The sequence below is a fragment of the Oncorhynchus tshawytscha genome, linkage group LG28 (genome assembly GCF_018296145.1).
Source record: "Oncorhynchus tshawytscha isolate Ot180627B linkage group LG28, Otsh_v2.0, whole genome shotgun sequence".
In the NCBI taxonomy this organism is placed as follows: Eukaryota; Metazoa; Chordata; class Actinopteri; order Salmoniformes; family Salmonidae; genus Oncorhynchus; species Oncorhynchus tshawytscha.
Genome location: NC_056456.1, coordinates 11015091 through 11028584, shown reverse-complemented (window position 1 = coordinate 11028584; position 13494 = coordinate 11015091). Strand labels below are relative to the sequence as shown.

The 13494-nt window shown below is 46.0% G+C and overlaps 1 protein-coding gene across 6 annotated transcripts in view; it reads left to right on the top strand.

Annotated features, from left to right (window-relative positions):
* Window positions 1-13494, top strand: part of LOC112226695 (capping protein, Arp2/3 and myosin-I linker protein 3-like) — a 48018-nt gene that overhangs the window by 18431 nt on the left and 16093 nt on the right. For all 6 annotated transcript variants that reach the window (XM_042307907.1, XM_042307909.1, XM_042307905.1 and 3 more), the window contains 13 exons: window positions 5593-5643; window positions 5776-5835; window positions 6011-6132; window positions 6638-6732; window positions 7015-7085; window positions 7240-7313; window positions 8851-8926; window positions 9163-9251; window positions 9471-9565; window positions 11103-11189; window positions 12430-12539; window positions 12708-12785; window positions 13449-13494. The exon at window positions 13449-13494 is cut by the window's right edge and continues 31 nt beyond it. In XM_042307907.1, the coding sequence (XP_042163841.1) occupies window positions 5593-5643; window positions 5776-5835; window positions 6011-6132; window positions 6638-6732; window positions 7015-7085; window positions 7240-7313; window positions 8851-8926; window positions 9163-9251; window positions 9471-9565; window positions 11103-11189; window positions 12430-12539; window positions 12708-12785; window positions 13449-13494 (1054 nt within the window). The remainder of the gene's footprint in view (window positions 1-5592; window positions 5644-5775; window positions 5836-6010; window positions 6133-6637; window positions 6733-7014; window positions 7086-7239; window positions 7314-8850; window positions 8927-9162; window positions 9252-9470; window positions 9566-11102; window positions 11190-12429; window positions 12540-12707; window positions 12786-13448) is intronic.

Below are 13494 nucleotides of genomic sequence, written 5' to 3'. Positions count from 1 at the left end.
TTAAATGCGCCCAAAGGTCTCTCAGACCATGAGAAACAAAATTCTCTGGTTTTGATGAAACCAAGATTGAGCTATTTGGCCTGAATGCCAAGCGTCACATCTGGAGGAAATCAGTTCCATCCCTACGTTGAAGCATGGTGGTGGCAGCATCATGCTGTGGGGATGTCTTTCATCGGCAGGGACTGGGAGACTAGTCAGGATCGAGGAAAAGATTCACGGAGCTGTCACGTTCTGACCTTAAGACTGTTGTTATGTCTTTGTTTTAGTATGGTCAGGGCGTGAGTTAGGTGGGTTGTCTATGTTAGATTTTTCTATGATTTGCTATTTCTGTGTTTGGCCTGGTATGGTTCTCAATCAGAGGCAGCTGTCAATCGTTGTCCCTGATTGAGAACCATATTTAGGGAGCCTGTTTTCTATTGTGTTTCGTGGGTGATTGTTTTCTGTTTTCTGTTGTGTGTCTGCATCAGCCAGAACTGTTTTTGGTCGTTTCTCTTTGGTAATTTTGTTATTGCCGTGTTCATTTTAATAAATATGGACACATACCACGCTGCACCTTGGTCCTCACCATCTTCCACCATCGACGACTGTTACAGGAGCAAAGTACAGAGATCCTAATTATTATATTTTTGAAAAAACGTTTTACCACTTTTTTCTCCCCAATTTCGTGATATCCAATTGGTAGTTACAGCCTTGTTCCATCGCTGCAACTCCCGTACGGACTCAGAAGAGGAAAAGGTCGGGAGCCATGCGTCCTCTGAAAAGCAATCCTGCCAATCCACACAGCTTCTTGACACACTGCCCACTTAACCCGGAAGCCAGCCGCACCAATGTGTCGGAGGAAACCGTACAGCTGGCAACTGAAGTCAGCGTGCATGCACCCGGCTTCCACAAGGAGTCGATAGAGCTTTTGCTTTGTCATTATGGTGTATTGTGTGTAGATTGATGAGAAAAAAAAATATTTGATCCATTTTAGAATAAGGTTGTAAGGTGACAAAATGTGAAAAAAGTCAAGGGGTCTGAATACTTTCTGAATGCACTGTATGGGCAGGACTAAAACAAGTGACCTAATTATTCTATCTCCTCCCTGCCGTCCTTAGCTACTGTTGTTTTCCACGTCAAATGCACCGTTCAATGATTTAACAATAAATAAATACAAATGATTTAAACCCTCCGTCTTTTGTCATAGCGCTCAGTAGCTTTCATGTATTTTAAATGAAAGCTGTCATGGTTCCACCTGTCACCCGAGGGACCGGGTAGAGGGCAGAGACCGGGCAGAGACCGTCCTAGAGACTGTAATGACCCTGGTGCTTTCTGTTACTAATTATGATTCCTTTATAGAGAGATACGTTTTCTGTCAGCCTTTGTAGAAACTTGATTTCGTTGCCATGTGTGTTTGTCTCCTGAGTGAGTTATCGAATCACAGTGTTTGTTGTTTCCCCAAGTTTTACTTTGTGTCCACTGGTTTGACTTTTGACCAGTAAGGTGTTTACGGTTTTCCTTTGCATTGGTTCCTCACCTGATTCTCTTCTCTGCTCTGTGTCCTACCTCACCATGTCACAAAAGCCTGACCTGGGCCGGGGCATCAGACTCCAGATCCCTTTATAACAGAGTTCTGTCAATGATGTGCTTGGTTTTTCATTGGCTAACACTTATACGGTGGTTTGTGCAGGCTGACAAATGGTGCGTTTGGATGCTATCGGAAAACTTGAACATTTGATGTAAAAATGTATCACTAGCCACTTTAAACAATGCCACTTAATATAATGTTTACATACCCTACATTACTCATCTCATATGTACAGTATATACTGTACCCTATACCATATACTGCATCTTGCCATCTTTATGTAATAGATGTATCACTACATTACCCATCTCATATGTATATACTGTACTTGTTACCATCTACTGCATTTTGTCTATGCCGTTCTGTACCATCACTCATTCATATATTTTTATGTACATATTCTTCATCCCTTTACACTTGTGTGTATAAGGTAGTTGTTGTGGAATTGTTAGGTTAGATTTACTCGTTGGTTATTACTGCATTGTCGGAACTAGAAGCACAAGCATTTCGCTACACTCGCATTAACATCTGCTAACCATGTGTATGTGACAAATAAAATTTGATTTGATTTGTAACATGCATTCGTGGTTACGCCTCTGTAATTACGGACTGAAGTTACCACCAGTTGCATTTTGTTAGTACAGTGTAACCATAAATAATTACAATTTATTACAATACATGGTACAGTGTAATTACATATGTAATTACACTGTAATGAGGACCCCTTTAAAATGAATTGTTCCCAAGATGTGTTTTAAAGGCACTTGGTTAAAATCACCTGCGACAACAAAGACTGCTTCTGGGTGAGATACGGCTTATTCGTAATAAAGTCGCACTTGAAAATGCTAAGTGCACCGGCAGATGCTTTTTTTGTTGCCCTTTCGTCTCTTTCTACACAGAAGATCCCCGCTAAACACACCATCTCTGTGACCGCCGATAACTTCAGAATGAAGTGGACCACAAATAGAAAGTTACCAATGTCTTTGCAATTGGAGGACACAAAGATGCTTCAAATGAAAACCGAGATGAATGCATTAACAGATAAATACAGTCAGTATAGGCTACATGTCTATTGTATTTCAATCATATTGAAATCAATTTCATCTTCATTTAATTGAGCTCCATTTTGCTAGTTCTATTCGTTTAAAGCGCCTGTGCTCCTAAGTTGGCCTCGTCTCCCAGAGGCAGTGATGTGAAGTGTTGCAGGTCTCGTTTGAAGTGCAGACCCAGAGCTTGATAGCTTATGATTAATATAAGCCAAACCATCCCCCTCCCTCCCTCCCGGCCTGCCTACCCACACTCCCTCCCTCCCGGCCTGCCTACCCACACTCCCTCCCCACAGACCCACTCTGGCTCTGCCTGGCTCTTTGAACTGTGAGTGTTTGACTCTGTGCCATCATGGCTGGAAGGGCACCTCTGCAGCCTCCATCACAGACACTCCCGTCTCTAAAGATTCTCTTTAAGACTCGACTCCTCTGCCTCTTTAAGATTCTCCCTGTATGTCTCAGACGGCCAGGTTAAAGTCCCCCTATCTCATCACCCAGGTATCACATTGACTGTCTGATCCGGCTCGGCCAAAGTCATCTCCCCTCAGATATTAGGATTCTGATTGGTCATCTCAGAGCAGCTTGGAGAACCGTCTACTGTATATGTATGAGGAGTCTGATGAGATTTCACAGACGGTGGGGAAAAGTTCAATCAGTCTCTTCAAGGTCAGTCTCTTCAACCTCTCTTCAAGGTTGTGATTGGACAGTTCAATCAGTCAAGTGTATTTATAAAGTCATTTTTACATTAGCAGATGTCTCAAAGTGCTTGTACAGAAACCCAGCCTAAAACCCCAAAGAGCAAGCAATGCACATGTAAAAGCACAGTGGCTAGGAAAAACTCCCTAGAAAGGCAGGAACCTAGGAAGAAACCTAGAAAGGATCCAGGCTCTGATGGGTGGCCAGTCCTCTTCTGGCTGTGCCGGGTGGAGATTATAAGAGTACATGGCCATGAAGGCCAGATTGTTCTTCAAGACGTTTCAAACGTTGGTGGATGACCTACAGGGTTAAATAATAATCACAGGGGTTTATAGAGGGTGCAACAGGTCAGCACCTCAGGAGTTAAGTTGGCTTGGCTTTTCAAAGTCAGTTGGCTTTTCATAGCCGAGCATTCAGAGGTCGAGACAGCAGGTGAGAGAGAGAGAGAGAGGGAGGGAGGAGTGTGAGAGAGAGGGTCAAAAACAGCGGTTTCGGAACAAGGTAGCATGTCTGGTGAACTGGTGGTGGTCATGGTTCCATAGCCGCAGGCTCAGACACCTGTCTCTGATCCTAAACTACGTTTACAGTTCGGCACACAGTACCTTGAATGTACTAAACAAGTGGGAGTATCACAGTACCAGCCACCAGTCAAAAATACAAACGTGTATATAAAAAAAAAGTGTATTTAATTTTTTTTTACAAAAATTCTACATCTATTGCTTTCTCCAATGTTCGTATTCAATTCCAATATCCAACATGTTAACCTTGATTTTGATTGGCACTTATTTTTGAACAAACATACTCTTAACCAAAATCAGAAATCCATTGATTGGTGTTAATAATAATATCTGAATAGATGATTAATTATATTTGAAGATGAAGATGCAAACCCCATGTCAGGCTGTGTTCAACCTCTCACTCAATCAAATCAAAGCCCACCATAAGACCTACATTATTGATGCCCGTGTTAACGCGCCTATCTTTTGTGTCTGATGACAAAAGCTTTGCATCTCTGTCTCCTCTCTCTCTCTCTCTCTCTCTCTCTCTCTTTCTCTCTCTCTCCAAGCCTCTCAGCTATCATAAAAAGTGTTCTCTCCACTGCTGTTCTCTGATAAGGTTTATATAACTGAGTTTTCCAACATGTCAGGGCATTCTGATGTGAATAACAATCTCTGTAATAGGGGCTCTCAAAAGGCCTTGTTTCAAAGGAGGTTTCTTGAGGCTGCCTGTCTTTCCTCTGTCATACCGCAGGGTCAACTCCCTGGCTGCCGGTCTTTCCTGGCAGTCTCATCTGATACAGCTTGATCCACTGTCGACGTGCTAACTTAGCTAAGAATAGCGTGGAGAGATGTCCAATATGAGGACTTTATTCATGGGAAATCTGTTGTCTCCATCTCTCCCTCTCTCGCTGTCCTTCTCCTTAGCCTCTCTGTTTCTTTCTCTCTCTCTCTCTCTCTCTCTCTCTCTCTCTCTCTCTCTCTGCCCCACGGTGGGTTGCCATTAACGATTCAGCACAGAGAGGCCTTGAGGAATTGAAAGTGACAGAGCAGAAACAGAAAAGAAACCTCCAAGCGAATAAGAAAGGCAAGAGTGACGGGGAGAGAGAGAGAGAGAGAAGAGGGCGGCGGGCGTAGGGAGGGGGGGGTACAATGCACAGAGAGGTGGATGGTGAGATGGGAGGCTTAAAAAGATAGCTTGTTGGAATAAAGAACAGATTTACATAGAGAAAGAAATGGAAGGATGGCAGGGGGTGAGAGAGGAGAGGTGTTAAAGAAAAGGAGAACCGACTGGAATTTGGTTAAGATTTGGGAAGACAAGGGCAAAGAATAGACTTAAGGATGGAGGGATGCAGGGTGTGTGTAATAAAGGCGTGGATGGAGTATGCTAATTAGGACGTTTGAATTATGAATGCGATTAATTACTTCTGCAGACTCAACATTGAATATATGCCCACTTTCCCTCTTGCCAACCACTTAATGGTAATCCCCTGATCTGGATAAAACTGGATTTTTTTTGGGGTGCTTTTTCTCCTGTTTCCCCCAGTGTCTCCTCAACTCCTAACTCCTAAATCAATTCAAGCTATGACACATTGACACTGGAATCGATTGGAAATAACTACCTTAAGTAGCGAAATGTCAGCATCACAATGTCTCAAAAATGCTAGAAAGTAACATCTATTCAAGACTGAGTAATGTGATGTTTGAGTAAACAGATATGGTGGTTGGTCCCCTATATTGGTATTTCCTTCTCTCTGACAGCAAAATTCATCTTTTCACTTTTTAGGTTCTGGCAACATGGCGAATGTATCTATTTGCTGTCAAAGTCCCCGCAAAGGTATTTCACTAATAGTGTTGTTTTTGATGATGATGAGTATGAGGATGATTCTGAAGATTATGATCATCCTTTTTCAGTAAAGGGATAACTTGGTCATATCAATTACAATGCACAATATCAACATCATTTCAGGTGGAGGTTACTTTCAACTTCCTGGAAATTCGAGCAATGAACACTTATCCAGATCATCAGGTGAGAGACTGTTTTATTCCCACAACCACAACCATCTGCCTCGTTTTCTCAGTGTTTATCGGGCAAAATTTGTTTTTAGCTTTGTCGATTTTTGTCAACGGAGAAGCAACTCTCTGAAATGATCATTTCCATTTAGCCCTGTTTAATCTCAGTGATGTCAACTCACACCTTTCAGGTTGTCATAGACACAGACAAATCGACCCACTCCTTGAGACTGCAGTCACAAGACCACCTTGATCACATGATGAACCATATCAACTTTGCCCTCTCACGAATATTCAATAACTCCATGTATGCGTAAGTCTCGCTTGTGGAATCACCTACTGCTATGAACCGTGCTATGTAGTCTGTAAGAAGGGAGAGAGCCTGGCTGCAGACTCTAACATCATCAGGATTGACTCTGCACTGGGTATTGACCATTGAGACTCATCTACAGTACATAATATACCAAAATATCTGTTTTCCATCGGATCATTTAACAGGATACAGAGAGAATGCAGTTAAAGGCACTACAGAAGGTTAAAGTAAAGAGTAGTTAGGGTTATTGAGCTAAAGTAAGGATTAGGGTCAGAGGTGAAGTCAGACAGGTTCAGAGATTTAAGCAGGGTAGTAGTAGTATTGGGTTTACTACACAACTTGATTAAGGACACTGTGTATTTAATGCAGTAGTAAAGTCATGTCACCAACATGTGTAGTATGCAGCATACTGTATCCATATGGCTTGTTCACCGACTGAGATGTTAATATCTTTCTATTTATTTCTCGTTCTTCCTTCTCTGCCTCCCTTTCCCATCTCTCGCAGTCCGACCATCTGCCGAGCAGAGGGGGACGTCTCTGATGGAGTCCTCCAGTTTTCACCAGACTCCGAATCATCTGTAGAGACTCAGAGAACCTGTGGTGAACCGCCTACTCACTCCCTCTCAAAACTCACACTCGTTGTCGAGTCGGTGACACAATTTTGAATTCACCCGGAGCATATGTTATTGTGTTTAGAACCAACTAATCTACGACTGTATGTGATCAGGGATCATTTTTAATATCTCTAGCTCAAGTTCTTTCATGCTCTTGTCTTTCATCTCAACTCAATATGAACTCCACCCCCCCCCTGCTCTGTTTCTCTTTCTTCTCTTGCCCTCTCTCCTCATCCTCTCTCTCTCTCTCTCTTTCTGTTGCTCTCAGGCGGTTTCTCTGAGACCTACGCAGCTCTGTGCGACTATAACGGCATCGGCTGTAAGGAGGAAGTGCAGTGGGTAAGAAAACCACATGCATTACATCAACCAACTGTAGTGCTCAATCAATGGAGTTGATACCGTCATATTTGTAACCTGAATCTATTCTATCGCTCACTCTCCCCTCCCTCTCTCTCCCCTCCCTCCCACCCTCCCAACTTCCCGTCTCTCTTAGGATGTGGACACTATCTATCACTCTCAGGACAACAGGGAGTTCAACCTGCTGGACTTCAGCCACCTGGACAGCAGGTACACCACCTGTTCTGTATGCAAAAATAATGCTTCAGAATACTGCTGTTCTACGTTCCACACACACACATTTTTCAGCCCCACTCTGCTCCGGATGGGACTATGTCAGTAAGTGAGTGTCAGGGGTACAGTGTAAAGCTTTCATGGGACTTCATCCGTGTGAGGTTTTCTAGTTTAAGCCAAGCTCCACCACCTCCTGTGGGCTGGCCTTCCTGAACTCTACACCTCTCCTGTCTCCCTGCCAGGAGGCAATTGTGGTGCATCCCTCTGGGCCGTGTGTCCCCCCCAAATCCTTTCTGATTTCTTCCTTCTACAGTTACAGCCTCCGACACGGCCATGCTTTTTCTGCTGACTGTTGTCCTCTTCTATTTCATTTAATTCTTTCTGCTATGAAAGTGGATACATTTCTCTCTCTGCTGCCTTTGTGGCCCTGCAGCAATAGCTGGTTCAGACGTCGCTCTCACACTGGGCACTCTGCAGCAGCTAAACCTGGTTCCTGTGTGTGTGTGTGTGTGTGTGTGTGTGTGTGTGTGTGGGTGCGTGTGTGACAGCATACATGCTTGTGTGTCTGTGTGTGTGTCTCTCTCTCTGGAGTATAGCTGGCAGACTGTCATGCTCTCGTGCCCTACAGGCCCCAAGGGGACCAATAGTGGTAGTAAACAGTTCTCTTCTACACATGAGCTGGAGGTGCAGCTCACACTTTTAATGGAATTGTTGATTCAGGGAAATCGTGCCAGTAGTTTGGTGTTTGAGGGAGCTGCTGTTGGCTGGTGGGGAACACTGGGAGAGGTTGTGGAGTGTACACACTCATACTGTACACATGCATGCACACGTACGCACGCACACCATCACACACACACACACACACACACACCCTTTAGCCAGCCAGAGTGAAGTCCCTTCCACAATGGCATGAGAAATGAGAACACAGCCCTCAGCCATGCTACACTGGACTGGGCGCTAATGATTCGCTGTAATGGAGGGAGGGCGTTCCCCTTTAAGAGTGCTCTCTCCCTCTCTGTTGGTCTCTCTGTCTGTTGCCTCATCTCTCTCTCTGCCTCTCTCTCCCTCTCTTTCGCTCTCTCTCTCTCTCTCTCTCTCTCGCTCTCGCTCTCTGCCTCTCTTCCTTTCTCCCTCCCTCCCTCTCTCCCTCCCCTCCACTAGACAAATTGTGTGTTGGGCAGGATAAAACGGTTTTAGGCCGTTGGCCAGGATCGAAACATAGCTCTGTGTTGCACCTCACACTGAGTAATCCACTGACCTGGCCTCTCTCAGTCAGCCAAATTGATCCTTCTCTCTGCCCTCTCTCCTTCCTCGGGCCCTCTCTCTCCAACAAGGAGAGTGTGCTGCAGAATCATACATCATTTCTGAAGCCATCCATATGGCTCTCTCTGATTCATTTGTTTTGCTGGAGAAAAACACATTTTGGGGGGGGGGGGTTTGGCTGTGGGAGTGTAATGAGTTTTTGATGAGTATTTCCAGTTGATACCACTCTGTTGTATAAATTTAAGCCTGAAATTGTGTGTGTCAATTTCAGGGACCTGGCGGTGATGGTGGCTTCCATGGCGTACAACACTTGGTTCACCAAGCTCTACTGCACAGACATGCGCATTGTAACTATCCATTGCACATTACTGATTGCCTGTGACATCTGGTTATGTTTCATAAGTCTGTCTGTCTGTCTGTCTGTCTGTCTGTCTGTCTGTCTGTCTGTCTGTCTGTCTGTCTGTCTGTCTGTCTGTCTGTCTGCACTAGAAGGTTTTATATATTTTTGAGTTGGTTAAAACTGTGTTTTATCCACAAGGAGCTTGTCCAGTTATGTAGCAATGTCTCTGTGTGTTGTCCCCAGGGGTCAGAGGTGGTGGAGCAGGTCCTTCACACCATCAGTAAGTCCAGCAGTCTGGAGGAACTCACTCTGGAGAACGTTGGCCTCAAATCGTGAGTCTCCTCCACTCCTCCCCTCCTCCTGTTTCTGCCACTTCTCTGCCTTTCATCTCCTCTCTTCTTATCTGTTTCGAATGCTTGTCTTCACCGCCCTGACTTCAGTGCTGAGCTGAGCTTTTTATCTTCCACGACTCAGATATACACCGATGCATAATGGATCACTGGAATCATCAAAACCATCTTTAATCCTTCTCTCTACATTTGCTATTTTAGAGACTTCCCTCAGAAAATGGCGACGGCTCTGTCAGAGAATCCTGCCTCTGCAATCCACTCTCTCAACCTGGCCCACAACACCTTGGACAACCAAGGTACTGGCCCCTCAGTGGCACGTCTCTCGCTCTTTTGGTGCATCAGTCATGTGTTTGAATACCAGTCTGGGTGCATCTTTCTCAGTGTTTGCTGTTTACTTGGAGGGCTGATGGCACCAGAGGAGAGGGCTGATGGGTCCAGAGGGGAGGGCTGATGGGTCCAGAGGGGAGGGCTGATGGGGCCAGAGGGGAGGGCTGATGGGGCCAGAGGGCTGATGGGAGGGCTGATGGGGCCAGAGGGGAGGGCTGATGGGGCCAGAGGGGAGGGCTGAGGGCTGATGGGGCCAGAGGAGGGAGGGCTGATGGGGCCAGAGGGGAGGGCTGATGGGGCCAGAGGGGAGGGCTGATGGGGCCAGAGGGGAGGGCTGATGGGGCCAGATGGGGCCAGAGGGCTGATGGGGCCAGATGGGGGGAGGGCTGATGGGGCCAGAGGGCTGATGGGGGAGAGGGCTGATGGGGCCAGAGGGGAGGGCTGATGGGGCCAGAGGGGAGGGCTGAGGGCTGGGGCCAGAGGGGAGGGCTGATGGGGCCAGAGGGGAGGGCTGATGGGGCCAGAGGGGAGGGCTGATGGGGCCAGAGGGCTGATGGGGGAGGGCTGATGGGGCCAGAGGGGGAGGGCTGATGGGGCCAGATGGGGGAGGGCTGATGGCACCAGAGGGGAGGGCTGATGGGGCCAGAGGGGAGGGCTGATGGGGCCAGAGGGGAGGGCTGATGGGGCCAGATGGGGGGAGGGCTGATGGGGCCAGAGGGCTGATGGGGGAGGGCTGATGGGGCCATGGGGCCAGAGGGGAGGGCTGATGGGGCCAGAGGGGAGGGCTGCCATCTTATCGGCTCTTAACCAACCATGCTATTTTGTTGTTGTTTTTTGTTGCGTTGTTCGTAGCTTGTTTTGTACATACTGTCTGTTGCTGCTACCGTCTCTTATGACTGTTATTCTTATCTCTTACTTTGGGGGGTTCCTTAAAACTGCATTGTTGGTTAAGGGCTTGTAAGTAAGAATTTCACTGCAAGGTCCACACCTGTTGTATTCGGCGCGTGTGACAAATACAATTGGATTTGATTTGACTTGGCAGATGTGTGTGTTTGCGCGCGTGCCCTCTATTGATGTGTGTGTGTCAGGGTTGTATGCATGCCAGGAACTCTCGTTAGTACAGTAAGAATCTGTCTCTTTCACCTGTCACTTCCACTCACATCACTGTGTGTTTGTGCCTGTGTGCCTATAGACGTACTAGATTCGCTTTGTCGTCTGCGTAGACTATACCTGTGTGTATGTGTTCATTCTGCTGATCATGTGTGGGGGAGGTCAAGGGTGGGTGATTGTGCGCGCTTACTCTGATCTTTGCATGTTCATGTGTGTGACTGTTTATTTGTGGACGTGAGTGTAAGCAGTATGTGTGTGTGTGAGCAGTGTGTGTGTCTGTGTCTGTGTGTGTGTGTGTGTGTGTGTGTGTGTGTGTGTGTGTCTGTGTCTGTGTGTGTGTCTGTGTGTGTGTGTGTGTGTGTTTCATTCTGTTTCATTCTGTTTATTTTATCCCAGGAGTGTCCAACCTCATCCAGCTGGTGTGTCGTCTCAACAAAGGCCTTCGTCTGCTCAACCTCTCCAAGACGTCCCTCTCCTCCAAGGGTGTGTTCATCCCTCTGTCCTCCGTCTGTCCCCTGGGCCACAGCGCCCCCCTGTGGTGGTCACCTCTCCTCCATGAACTCATATAGATCAGTTGGTTGTTTGGCAACAAAACCGACACGTGCTCAACTATAGGGCAAAACAGATGGGGTTGTCTTAGATTGTTGACAATGTGTAAACTATATTTAGTCTCCAATGTTTATTGGAAACATAAAGTTGCACAATGAGCATCGTTTCAGTTGTCGGTTAGCTAGCTAGCAGATTTTTGCCATATTAGCATAGACATGGTATCATACACCTCAAAACAAGACATGGCAGCCAGAACAAGGTAAAACTAACTGAAACGAGCCACTCACTATTCCCCACATTGCAGTTTCTTGTCATTGTTATATGACCATATATATGACCATACAGAATCACAACAACACATAACCTTCTGCCCCATTGAAGCGTGAAGCATGGTTTTCCTGACGTTCTCAGCTAATCCGTCTATAGGGCCTGGGGTATTCAAGAGAATTTTATTCTTGGTCATACAGGGTCCTAAGGTTTATGTTCTCTTATATTTCTCAAGAGCACATTTATGATGTGAAGTCTATTTATAGATTGATAGATTTACAGATGACTCATCAAAAAGACAGTCATAATATGTGAATGTGTGGATTCACATGGATGGGCAGAGGATGGCCTACCTGCTCCCTCTCAGAGTATGCGCCACATGCCTGTCTGTTGTCTGCTCTGCTGTCCGCTGTGTGCTAATCTCCTCTTTAATCTGGGCGAATTAGGGATGAGATTGATCTACTGTGCTAGGGTAGAGCACAGGGCTAGCTATTCCACAGTCTTTGCCTCATCGCTCTAATTGTAACCTTTTGTTGCAGGCCTCAAAGTAAACATGAGAGTACAAGGTCTGGCCCTGCACGTCTGCCGTTTTGTGGGCTTTATTGAGTTCACTGCTCACTGAGCATGCTCTTGTTACTATTTTCTCTCTCAAAATCTCTGCAGTGAAGAGATTTGAATGGGCTGCTCAAATATAACGGACCAAGGGGGCCATATTTGTCTTTTTGGTTTCAGATGGAGCGTTTTATGGGATTAGTAGTTAGCTCTGATAGTTGGCCAGTTAATAAGGGTGCTCTGAAACACTTTCCCTCCTCCTCTGCAGGTCCTTGACTTCCCCATGTCAACAGACTATTTCTACTGATGCGTATTTCTTTATTCATTCATCCCCCTCTCCCTTCCTCTATCTTAGGAGTGATGTCTCTCTCCCAGGCCCTCTGCTCCAGTGATGACTACTCCAACTCTCTCCTTCACCTGGACCTGAGCAAAAACCCTGGGATTCTGTCTGGGGAGGACGCCACGGTGAGACCGGCACATCAACACGCCACATGTACACGCACGCGCACGCATCGTTGCTCGCTTGTAACCCACGCACACACAGCCAGACACGCGCACACACACACACACACACGCGCACACGCGCGCACTACTCTCTTTAAAGGCTCTCTCTCTCCGTCTATCTCTCTGCAGAACATGTACCTGTTCCTAGCCCAGCCAAACTGTCTGGTTCATTTGGACCTCTCTGGGACCGACTGCACTGTGGACTCGGTTAGTAGTGTCTCCATTCTAGAGTGCTTCATACTTTGACCATACAATTAAAAGTGATACACGCTTTGTCTGGTCAAGGGTCAGGATGGTCTTAACTGACATACTTATTGAAGTGGACTTTATAATCATTAAAGTGGAAGTGTGGACACCCTAATCGGGACACACTGTATAACAGTTCTGGGATTCTACAAACGTATAAACATAAAATTTAATCTGTATAACTTGGGAAGGAACATTCTGCCACAATAGCAGGAATATTATGCCTTTTATGTTGAGCATTAATGTCTGTGTAGAATATTACAGTGTGTTCTGAGACAGGAAGCTTCTGGTCTGCCATTGCTCGTTCCCAACTCATTCCTCTCCCTCTGATGTGTCTTTGGGATGAAAGGAGGCCACTTTTTTTTAGGGATTTTTTTTCCTGACGATTGTTGTTGTGTTCGTATATTGTTTTCTCCATATAATCTCCCCTGTAGAGAGTCTGGTTGACTTTGTTAGAATGTCACATTAGCGTTTTTGCAAAATGACTTCCTGACGGTGTTAGCGAAGCGATCGTGAAACTGCCGAGCTTATTGACATGATTGATCTTCGTATGTATTTGTTGTCGTGTTAATAACATAATATGTGATTTAATCCTGCTAACTAACTGGTTTCTATCCATAACAGTTATTCGGCGCTCTGTTGAGGGGATGTTGTGTTGATCTCGCTTACC